The sequence below is a fragment of the Thermothelomyces heterothallicus genome (assembly GCF_042370625.1).
Source record: "Thermothelomyces heterothallicus CBS 202.75 unplaced genomic scaffold P884_scaffold_42, whole genome shotgun sequence".
Taxonomy (NCBI): domain Eukaryota; kingdom Fungi; phylum Ascomycota; class Sordariomycetes; order Sordariales; family Chaetomiaceae; genus Thermothelomyces; species Thermothelomyces heterothallicus.
Window position 1 is genome coordinate 132,114 of NW_027192603.1, and position 11,125 is coordinate 143,238.

General features: G+C 57.0%; 4 protein-coding genes across 4 annotated transcripts in view; 2 read left to right on the forward strand and 2 right to left on the reverse strand.

Annotated features, from left to right (window-relative positions):
- Nucleotides 1–408: 408 nt before the first annotated feature.
- P884DRAFT_101478 (uncharacterized protein) lies at nucleotides 409–4,524 on the forward strand. Its single transcript, XM_069437024.1, has 2 exons — nucleotides 409–4,209; nucleotides 4,320–4,524. The coding sequence occupies exons 1-2, from the start codon at nucleotides 494–496 to the stop codon at nucleotides 4,384–4,386; spliced, it is 3,783 nt and encodes a 1,260-aa protein (XP_069293466.1). The 5' UTR covers nucleotides 409–493; the 3' UTR covers nucleotides 4,387–4,524.
- Nucleotides 4,525–5,427: 903 nt separating this feature from the next.
- On the forward strand, nucleotides 5,428–6,023 carry P884DRAFT_273405 (mitochondrial 37S ribosomal protein bS6m; the record flags this gene model as incomplete). The annotated part of the gene is made up of 3 exons (XM_069442586.1): nucleotides 5,428–5,451; nucleotides 5,542–5,573; nucleotides 5,732–6,023. 3 exons carry the CDS (start codon nucleotides 5,428–5,430, stop codon nucleotides 6,021–6,023), a joined length of 348 nt encoding a protein of 115 aa, XP_069293467.1.
- A 1,149-nt stretch (nucleotides 6,024–7,172) lies between these two features.
- Nucleotides 7,173–8,452, reverse strand: P884DRAFT_273406 (Cullin binding-domain-containing protein; the record flags this gene model as incomplete). The annotated part of the gene is made up of 3 exons (XM_069442587.1): nucleotides 7,173–7,876; nucleotides 7,948–8,042; nucleotides 8,154–8,452. The coding sequence occupies 3 exons, from the start codon at nucleotides 8,450–8,452 to the stop codon at nucleotides 7,173–7,175; spliced, it is 1,098 nt and encodes a 365-aa protein (XP_069293468.1).
- Nucleotides 8,453–10,940: 2,488 nt separating this feature from the next.
- The window catches only part of P884DRAFT_303635 (uncharacterized protein), a gene marked incomplete at both ends in the record, with an annotated part of 2,654 nt that continues 2,469 nt past the window's right edge, over nucleotides 10,941–11,125 (reverse strand). The window contains one exon of the mRNA XM_069445048.1: nucleotides 10,941–10,985. Within this exon, the coding sequence (XP_069293469.1) occupies nucleotides 10,941–10,985 (45 nt within the window). The remainder of the gene's footprint in view (nucleotides 10,986–11,125) is intronic.

An 11,125-nucleotide genomic window follows, 5' to 3' on the forward strand; every position in this document is an offset into this window, starting at 1 on the left:
GATTCAGGCCGATTCGACCTGCCGCACCTCGAGTTCCTCTGGATCACTTTTTTTTCTCCGGTTCCCAAAGCGCGTTTGTTTCCACCAGGCGCGCCTTCCCCTTATCGCCCACCTGCCTGGGCAGCCTAGCGCAGGAATTTCTTCGGCTGCCACCAAGTAGGTAATAGGTCGCAACTAGGCACAGTTGCCCTATTTCTCTCGGCATGAGACCTTTTTTTAATTATTCCCCCCCCCGCCCCAAACAAAAACAAATAGAATCCCTCTCTGACTGAGATAAAGATCGATACTTCAATTCATCTTTTGTCGGACTCTGGCCCTTTTGATTATCTATCACGCCGCTTACTGTGTCTCAATTCTCTGTCGGCACCGACCTAGCTCATCGCGCGGCAAACGTCATCTCTTACTCATCCCACTTCAGTACATCCACTCATAATCCTTCGTTCGTATCTCACCCCAGACGTTCAGCCCATCGCCGTTGGATCAACGGCATATCATGGCGATTCCGTCCCCAGCGACCGCCGCAGCGCCGGCCGCAGCACCATCACCACCATCATCATCAGCTGCACCATCATCAGAAGCACCATCAGCAGAAGCACCATCAGCAACAGCAGCTGCACCAGCTGCATCTTCTGCCATGGCCAACTCCGTTGCCGAAAAGGAGACAGCCGCGGAGCCGGATCCTGATCCCTGGCCGCAAATCGAGCACAACTATTTCACCTCGATGCGCCTGCACCGCGAGCGAGAGGACGCCGCCCTCGCCGAGGCATACCACGCCAAGACGGACCCGCTGCGCCAGCGGCTCGTCGACAATTACAACGCGCAGGCGGAGCTGCTGCGGCAGCTGAGGGCGCTGCGGGAGCAGTACGACACCGCCCAGGCCGAGCTGGGCGCGCTGGAGGAGGAGTGGCAGGAGCTCATGGACGAGAAGAGGCGCGAGCGCGAGCGCGAGGACGAGGAGCGGCGCGCGTGGTTCCGCAAGTACCGGAGGGGCGGCCTGGCTTATCGTGGGGCCGGGGCTGCTACCGCGACCGCCACCGCTACTACTACTGCTGCTGCTACTGCTGCTGATGCTGCTGCCAATGGTAGTGACGTGAATGGGCAAGGGAATGCTGAGCGGGACGGCGAGCGGAGGAAAGTCGGGGGTAGCCGGGTCGACGGTCTCGATAAGGGTGGAGAAGGGGAGGTTGAGGCTGAGGTTTCCAACGGACAGCAATCGCAGGCCCGGGCAAATGGGGAGGAGCAGAAGCGGGAGGAGAATGAGCCTGAGAGGGAGGGCAGTGGCGAAGAGCATGACAAGGGTGCCGCTGAGCAAGCGGAGAGAAACGGCATGGAAGTGGACGCGCAACCGAGCGCGCTCGCCAAGAGTTTGGAAGTCGTGGGCTTCGCTCAAGGCCGCGAGAAGGGGCAGGAACACCAACAACCTGCCAACGGGGATCGGGACGCGCCGGGCGTGCCATCGTCTGTGAACGATCACACGGAGAAGCCTCGGTTCGAGCCGGAGAGAGTTGATGATGATAAGAGGGCATCCGACGGACAGGGAGACACTGTATCAGAAGACCGACCCACAAATGAGCACTCCTCGCCGCCTGTGGCTGGGCAAGGGGAAGGGGAGTCCCGGACAGTCGAGGCAGTGAGGGAGGATGAGCGCGCCAAAAGCTCGCTAGCCGAGAGGAACACGGCGGAAGCTGTGCCCTCGGTTACCACCGTCAAAAGCATCGAAATGGACAGCTCTGAAACTGTCAATGGGTTTGACCTTCCCCGACACATCGCATCACCACCAACGACCGAGGCCGGATCTCCTGTTAAGTCGCGAACGCGGGATCAACAACTAGAGAGTGCAGAACCAACCGCAGACGCTCAGCAGGGAGGAATCGAGAATACCCAAAATGCTTCAAGAGTTGAAATATCTGGTATCAACGGGACAGTTGGGAGAAGGGATGGTGATGGGGACGTGGAAATGACTGACGCCCAAATACGGGCGGAGAACGATACAAACAGTGCACTGGGCAACGATAGGCCCCAAGCTGCTTCGGCTGCTCTTGGAGCCCCAGCCTCCCCCTCCTCGTCATCCGAGCTGAGCTCGCGCAGTACGACCCCCGAACTGGACACCCCAGTATACTTGGGCAGGGATCCGAGCCCGCCCGAGACACCAGAACAGAAGTCCTTAGGGAACATTGAAATCCTCGGGGAGTCAGGCGATCCCATTGGGCGAGTAAAGGCAGAAGACTTTGGAAACAGTGTAATGAGCCGCATTGTCCAATTGCCGGTCAAACGGCCGGTCCAGATCTGCTCTGGCCGCAAGTTCACTACCGACGATCTCGACGCCGTCGAGCGTCCGGAACCAGGCAATGCTAGACCGTCCAGATTCGTTAGCCTTTTTGTCCAGGCAACAGGTGAGCTGCAAGCCCGGCCCTGCTTGGACTGCACTGCCGACGGCGGTCCCTACTTGGACTGTGTCATGGTCGATGATCCCGAGTTCCCTCGGTGCGGAAACTGCGAGTGGAATCAGCGGCGTTGCCAAGGGGGCACTACGGGGCGCGCTTCTGATTCGCGCCAAAACCTCACGAGCAAGTCGCCGGCGGATTCGCCTACCAAGAGGCGCGCGTCGAGCGGCGGCCCCACGGCTATAAACCCCGCAGCAGAGAATCGAGAGAGCAGGGAAGAGTTCAAGCCCTCGACCAGCAACTCGGACGGACGAGATAGCAGGGAAGCGGCCACAAAGAAGGGCCCGCGGAAGTCGCTTCCAGGTAGTCGAAATGTACCGCTGCCATCGACCCCTTCAACATCCGTCCAGGATGAAGGTGAACTGTTGCCTGAGATCACCAAGGACGTCCTCTCTCTCAAGCACGACGGGGTTGTGTTTACAGATCCGCCCATTATGCGTGGCGTGCCACTGGCCAAGATCTCGCCAGAGCACCCCTATTGGGAGCCCGACTGGAAGCCGCTCGAGGCGATCGTGGAGCCGGTGTGGCAGAAACACCAGGAAAAGTATGACCAGCTCGAAAGGTCGGGAACGACGTACCGTGACAAGCACTTGGCGAACCGAGATGCGAAGCGCGGCCGCCTCATTCTCAAGTTCCTGGAGGAGGGAGATTTGCACCCGTACCAACTGGTCGGGAAACAATGGATCAATCATAGGCTCACCAATTACGACACGCTCTACCGGCTGGCGCAACTGCTGACTGACGAGCTGCCCAAGATGAATCTGGACGTCACGCCGTCGGAATGGCTACGCCACCGGCTGCACGAGTTGTATCTGGAGCACGGGGACAAGCTCGACGTGGCCAACTGGATAAGGAGAGCGTACCACGACCGCAAGATCGAACAACTCCGGTTGAAGAACGGCTTTCCCCGCGTCGGGCGCCCGCCGGCTCACGTGTCCAAGAGCACGGAGCCCGGCGGTAGCAGTAAGAAGGCGACGGGGCCGCGGTCGCTGAAGCGCAAAGACCCGCACCAAACGCCAGAGTCGACACCGAGCAAGTCAAAGACGGGCAGCACGTTGAGAGAATCCCCTTCAGCAGCATCGGATGCAGGGTCGTCATCGGCCGCGGCAACAGCAAAGACAGGAGGGCCAGGGCAGCAGCCCAAACCGAAGAAGATCAAGATCATCACGAGCCAACCTCAGCTCCAACCCAGCAGCAAGCCCCCGTCGACCAAGGCTCCCAAGATCATTTTGAACAGCCCGTATCCGCAATCCGCCACCAGCGACAAAGCGCCCGCTTTGAAGGGCAGCCGGGCTGCAGCCAAGGGGAAGGAAGACGACCAGGGCTCGGCGCTCGAGTACGACGGATACACCTCGAGCGACTCCATCAGCGGCGACACGCTGCACGTCAACGACTGGCGGCTGCACCAGGTCAAGACGCGCACGTTCGCGACCAACCCGCAAGTGACGCAGTACTGGCACTGGGTGACGGAACAGAAGGAGCACAACTTGATCGAGCACCAGGTGCTCGAGTCGGTGGGGCCGCCGGTCAAGTGGTCCATCTTCAAGAGGCCGTACAATTTCCACCTGAAGCTGCCCGACATCCAGGAGGTGTCGTTCGCGAGGGCCAGTAACAGGGTGGTGGTGACGCATCGCAGGGGGAGGGACGGTAAGGACCTGGCTCCGCGGGGAGACATCATGGCCGAGTTCAAGCGGGACAGGACGAAACGCAGGTTCTTGACCTTCCTGCGTCGGGATAAAGGAGTCAAGGTTATAGAGCTGTCGAGGTAGGTTTTTTTGCAAGAGTGTTTTTTTTCCCTTTCTTCCCCTTGTTTCCTTGTTTCCCCATCTGTATGATCATGGTTGGCAATGGATGTTAATGCCGCGCTTTGCACAGGGATGCGATCGAGGCCAAGTGGAATTCTCTCTCTCCCGAGACTCTCCCTGGCCCTGACTCGGATTAGCTTCGCAAGGCCCTCTGAAAGGGCGAAGGCGTAGGCGTTTTGCTGAGCCTACTTCAGGGATGCGGATTGCGACATCATTGCTCTCTTGCATTCTTTATTTCTTCTCAATTGTGTCAGTTGTTTCGTGTCGAGTGCGTATATGGCTTATATATGGCGAATTTGAGCAGGACGGCCCGCAGGAGGAAGGACACTCGTTCAAGGAAATCGTTGCTTTTTTTTTCTTCTTCTTTTGATAGATAATTACCCGGTGCACAGTTTGGCGTCGGGAAAGTGCTTTACCACCATTTCATTGTCTCTTCCCCCCTCCCTCCCCACCCCACCCTTTCTTTCCTTTGTATTCTTGCTACTTTCAAGGAGGGCAGGTCAAGGCTGGGAAAGAGGGCTGGATGGCTCCGATCCCAGTAGGTGTCGGTGATTCTGCTCTTGTCTGAGAATGCAAATGTTGGTTTGTGGGGGGGGCGGGGGGGGGAGGCGGTCCTTAGGTACATTAAGCCAGTGTTACAAGCTATGTATTATATAACCTGCAATCATAAATCCGACGCCGATTATGCCCACTGCAGTGTAGCCTTCTTTTCCTTCTTTGCATAGTTATTTGTTCCTTTCACAGTCCATTCGTCTCGGATGACTGGCAGGCCATGGGGGTGGGTGCGACGCGGACGCCTGGGAATGGTCCCAGGTTGCTTCAGCGAACCCAATTGCCGGAATATCAGCGGTGTTTCCGGTGGAGTTCCACGGAGTACGTACTACGGATCTTTACCCTCAAGGGGGAGAAGGTCTTGGCCAGGGGTTCCATGGCCGTGCGTTCCTGGCGAGCATGCAGGCAAAGGCGGTGTGCGCGGCAGGTGGCAGAAAGGTGACTTCGGAAGATGCCGCCAAAATTTCCAAAGGGTCCAATCGTAAACGACGACAAGTGAACCACACCACGCCCGGCGCCCGGCAGCGACGAGAATCGACACGAGCCAAACCCGCGACATCGAGTCTCACGGCGCAAAACAGGTGCAGCCCCGCCCCGACGTCGTCCCGCCCACCACTATCCCCAAGATGCTGTACGAGACGATTGGCATTGTGCGTATTCCCCCGGCCAGAAAGCGAGCGACAGAGAGCAATTGGGGCAAGCGAAGCTGACACGCACAATCATTGCGGTTTCCAATCCAGGTCCGTCCGGGCAATCTGAAGGAAGTGAAAGAGTGAGTGCGCACCTATTTAATTTTCTCCATCCCGCCTCATCAGAGTCTTGACCACTTTTTTCTCTTTTTTTTTTTCACCCTTCCAACCCCTCTTTCGCTCATCACGCGCGCTAACGACTGCCCGGCCACTCGTCTGCCGTTGTTTCTCATTTGTTTAGAATCGTCCTTACCGCCGGCCAGCTGATCCTCCGCCAGGGCGGCGTCATCCGCGACGTGGCCAACTGGGGCGTCTTCCACCTGCCGCGCGCCATCTCGCACAACCAGACGCGCTACACGCGCGGCCACTACTTCGTCCTGCGCTACGATGCCGGCGTCGCCACACACCAGGACGTCACCAGGACCCTCCGGCTCGACCCGCGCGTCATCCGCACCGGCGGCGTCAAGCTCGGAGACGGCAAGCTCGAGACGTTGAGCAAGTTTGGGGCGGTGCAGTGGAAGAACATGGAGTGAATATCTTTCCTACCTTCCTCGCTGTCTGGGTCCGGTTCCTTCGGCCTTTTTGTCGTTTCCGATCTAGACAAGGGGGGGCGAAGGAGGGGAAGGAAAAGGAGGATGGCTTTGCATCCGATTGCGATGGGATGCGGCATGATGCGAACGAAGAAGCCCCCAGACCTTGGACCTTCTGATAAGGATGGACACGGCGGATTCAGCAAGAAGAACAGCAGCTGAGGGAGAACGACGGACTTGGTTCTTCTGGGCCTGGCCGGGAGTTCAAAGAGCAAATTGGAAAGCAAAGAATACGATTGCGGTGCCGAACAAGGCTCCGAAATGTCTTGGGCCTTCGGTTCAAGAAGAACCCGCCCACAACAGGTTTGGGACAGCAGGACGGGATGGAGCTGTACGATTAGACGCTGTACTGTACATGTATGTACACATGATAGACTGACTTGGCTCTGGCATGACTGGGAACTGCGAGATGTACAACAAACAATCACATGTCTCCACGGGCCCTCGGGTTCAGGGTATCATCGCCTTCGGGGCTGAGCAAGGAGAAGTCAAGGCAAAAAAGGGCAAGGGGTGAGTTATTGCTTGGCAAGCATCCAGAGTTACATTAGCCTGTCCCGCGCACAATTTATTCTTCCCGGACACGAGCTCGGCCTCATTTACACCATCGCTATGTCTCCCGGTCCCGGTCCGATTCAGGGGGGCAAAACCCCAGCTAACTAACCCGGCCTCGCTTTGGCGATGTCTCGGTCAAGCATATTACGAGGCGCTGTGAGGGTACTTTACATGTACAGTACATCGACCCCCTAGGGCTGTAACGTAGTATTTTCTCATTAGATCCTCAAGCCAATCCGGTGACCCCCACCCAAGCAGAGCCGAATACTGTCCCTAGTTGATTGCAGGTGACCAACATACGGCTGCACGAGGAGGCCCTCTGTTCGTTTATACTCGACTTCAGATCAAGTACAACCTGAGGGCATCGAGATCTATAGACAATCGAGCGTATACGTATGCGTATGTCCTTTCCCATGCACAATCTCGCCCGCCGTACCATGAGAGGGGCATTGAGGGAGAAAACCACTTCCTTCCTCTGTCTCATCTACGTCCACACGTCGTCATAGCAAAAAGAGATGGGCCTCAACACCGGGAGCCCGGTTACTCCACTACCATGCTCTCGCCATTCTTGGCATTCGGGACGATACCCTTCTCCTTGCACCAGATCACAAACTCGTCAATGAGCCCCGGCCACGCCTGTTCCTCCGACCAGAAGCTCAGCGTCTCGTCTTGCATCGTCTTGGCCGCGAACAGCCGCGTCTGTGTCCACAAATCTTTGCTGACGGTCCGCTTGTACTCAACTTCCTCTTCCCCGTCGCTGTTGACCTTGACGACGCCAAATTTCTCCTTGAGAAAGCGCGTCCATGCGCCCAGCCAGTCCACATGAGCCGACCGCCACGGATTCTTGTCCGGAATGTACAGGCCCTCCCAGAAACCCACAGCAACCGCCATGGTAATCGCCTTTTGCCCCGGTTCGCGGCCAACCTGGAACGCGAAGTCGTAAATCGTCTTGAAGTAGTTGGGGTCCGTCAGTGCCTGGGCGATGCGCGCGTGCACGAGTTGGCGCTGGCCTGCCCAGTCGGGAGTCACGCGGCCGCTGCCGCCAGAGGCGGCAATGACATCTGCCCAGCCGTCGACGAACCCAGCGCGCGTGATGATGCCGATCGACTCGGCCCGCACAATCTCGAGAACGACAAAGAGCTCGTAGCTGGCCGGATTGACGTTTAGTTTCTCGAGATAGGCCATGCACTGCTCGGCGCCGATCTCCGCCACGGGTTCCAAGTCGTCTCGTGCCTTGTCTTCTTCTGTTGGAAAAACAAAGAGGAGGGTGAGCGAGAGCACCCTTACCCAGGTGAGCTTTGTGGTACAAACATACCCGAAATGAGCTCATCAAACAGCTTGTTTAGCTGTGCCTTGGTTCCCGCGTCGGCCTTCCTGTTGGCCCCATGGTTTTGAGTGTCATTGTAATACCTGCTCAAGGACCAGCCTAGTCAGATTCCTGGCCTCGAAAGACCCGCCGAAAGAGCAGAGCCAACAGAAGTCAAACATAAATAACGGGACAAGAACGACATGGGGTCGGACCTTGCCGCCTGCTGGGCTTTCGTGTAGGGTTTCTGGGCTGCGGCCGACCCGCCTGTCGCCCTCTTCTTGCCAGCTTTCGGCATGGTCGGGGGGTTCACATCGGGCGCCTGCGCCTTGCCCGACCCTCTCATGCGGTCCCGTATCGGGAGCAGTCCAGGAGAGCGATGTGACGATGGCGGGGGAAGAACAAGAGTTGCGTCGCTGCTATCCGTCTCGGTCGACGCTTCAGGGTGGGATGGCGACTTCGACTCTGGTTGTTTGTGAAAATAGGAATGAAAGAAACGGCGCAGCCCGGGCATGGTTGGGGAAGGGTACTGCAACCAGTGCAGTCATTTGAGAAAACGGGGAAAGAACAATGCTATTAAGGACGAGATAAATGAGATGGGCGTGAACGACGGGTTTGACGGGAAGGTGCGGCTAAACAGAACACTTGACATAGTCTGACTCCGCTAAGATCCGAAGCTCTTCAGAGGTGACAGTGGCAATCGAAAGAGATGTTGGAACACACAAGGGTCGAAGTAGGAAGAGTTCTCGTCCGGAAAGAGAAGAAAAAAAAGAAAAGAAAAAAAAGAGAACCAAGAGAGGTGATGCTCGGCTACGGTTACGTGCTGCCTGTCTGCGTACTTCATGAGACATGGTGTCGCAATGCCGATCTCATCTTCCCAGAACGCTTTCGATAACGGCCGGTCATGGGAATGGCGTAGCGGCGCCGGGCATCTCGTCTCGACGCCGCGGTAGGTGCCCACATGGAACGTGGGGCCAAGGAATTAACAACAGGGGGAAAAAAGAAAGAAAAGACAAAACAGAGCAAGAAAGGAAGAAAGGGAAAAAGACGCGAGCTACGTAAGTGGCAACGATGCAAGGACAGGAAATTTACCGACTTACTGGTTCAGCGCGGCATCCAGATTGTAATTATTGTTCCTCAGGTACTGTCGCATTCCAGGTCAACAGTCAGCGCATGCCACGCTGAGTAGTGCAAGTAGTGCACGGCAAGGGAAGGATGCGATGGAGAGGCCCATCGGTATCGGGCCGAAAGAGCCACCCCGTCGGCCATGCGAGGCGATGCGATGTGAAAAAAAGCGGGCGGAGCGCCCTGCGGCAGTGGTGCTCGGAGGTTGCGCGAGAGCGGGCGGAAGAACGGGACGGAAAGCGAAGGGGGGCAAAATAAAGAAAAAAAAAAAGGAAAAAAAAGGCGGAGAACAAAATGAAGAAGAAACCTGAACCCACCGCCTGCGCGCTCTCTCTCGTCGTTCTCGTGACGGCCGCGAACTGCTCGACAGCCTGGGCCCGCCTCGTCGAAGTCGCGGGCATCTTTGGGGGCGGGGCCTGAACGAAAACCAGCAGCGACAGGCAGGGACCGAGCAGTTTTGCGAGGAGGGGTGCGCCGAGATTTTGGGGTGTTCAGTCTGTGGTGAGGTGTTCTGTCTGTGGTGACTCGGTCGCAGTTGCACGTGGTGGCTTGGTCGCAAAGAAATCGCAGCGTTTTGGGAATCGTGAACGGGCTAAGCTGGCTCTTTCTGGGCTGCAAGGTTGTGTGCCCCGTGTTGTAGTCGAACTTCTCGGTCCTGCCAAGACAGCCGGGCTCAGGACGGTTGGGCGGCCGAATCGGGCTGCAGCGCACGCGGGACGCTCCCGTAACTACCTTACTTCCGTAGAGGGGTACTAACTAGTACGGGTAGTGTAGGACGGGTTCCGCGCGGGAAGTCTGCGACTATCAAGCGGGGCAAGAGAGTCAGCACAACGGACGGCGGGTTAAATAGTTGAGTGACTCGAGCTGAAGAGTGGTTGGCGAGACGGGAGTCCTCCCTCAACAAGCGGAGCAGCAGTGATCGGTCGGTCGCTTGGTTTCCAAAGTTGAACGATCCTGCAGCGAGGAGTCCGAGGGGCGACGAGGCTGAAAAAACGTCATTTTGGTGGGGGTGGTTGCAGCAGCCATTTGGCACGGCGCCCCAGCGCGACTGCTCAGGGCAGGGCGGTCCGTCGCCCTGAGCTGCGGGCCGCCAGTGGCTATCAACAAGGTGCAGAGCAGCTGGAAGGCTTGGCATCGCGGGGCGCCGAACCGGGCAAGCAGGTGAACACTCGGTACTACGTATGTAGTATACACAGTAGAATACATTAAGAAAAAAATGTATTTCAGGCACCTACACTAACTACGGAACATCTTTCCTTTATCACACTTACAAATAAGGGATCGAGTAGCGCACAATGGAGATCAAGCATCCTGAGTCAACTCTCCTGACCAAAGGGGGGTTAGGGGGGTATCGCAATCTCAGATCCTGCTACGGAGTACCCAGGTAGTTACATATATATATAGCCTGCCGCCCATTCCACCACTCATGCAGTGCTGCCTAAACAGAAGAAAGAGAACTCCGCCGGCGATGATGATGGTATGAACTGTAAAACAGGAACTCAAAAAAAAAAAAAAAAAAAAAAAAAAAAAAAAAAAAGGTAGAATAAAATATCGATCACTTCTTGGAAACGAACTGCCCGAGCTTGCAGGTGACGAAAGAAGGGCCGCAGGCGGGGCTCCACGAGGGTCAGTCTGTACCCACGGGGCTTTCCCGCCGATTGGACTGCTGACGGCTGCGGAGGAAGACCTTCACAAGCTGTGCAGTGGTTACCTCCTGCCTGGTTCGAGCCGTCAAGGTTCTCACCGACTGCAAAATAATATCGACCTTCTCGAGTGCGGACCCACAACCACCCTCGCCCGCACACCTCAGTCGCGAGACAACTACCAAGACTAGAGCCGCCAATTGCCCATTAGTAGTCGGCTGTTCCCGCGGTACTCTACGCATAGCTCGCCGACTTCTTCGCGTCCCTGGCATCCGTCCGCTGCCAACTTCGCGATCGGCATCGACGGCTGCCATCATTCGACGGGGACACCCGCACCGCCCTCTCTGGTCAATTGTCAATTGCGCGCATCGACCGGGTCGGGACTCGTCAAGACCATTCCTTTCCTTCTTACCCTGCCC

What these genes read in the sequence shown, in the direction of transcription:
- P884DRAFT_101478 (XM_069437024.1), top strand. Translation starts at nt 494, where the DNA reads ATGGCGATTCCGTCCCCAGCGACCGCCGCAGCGCCGGCCGCAGCACCA. An exon ending in AAGGTTATAGAGCTGTCGAG is followed by an intron (nt 4,210 to 4,319) that starts GTAGGTTTTTTT and finishes CGCTTTGCACAG; the next exon opens with GGATGCGATCGAGGCCAAGT.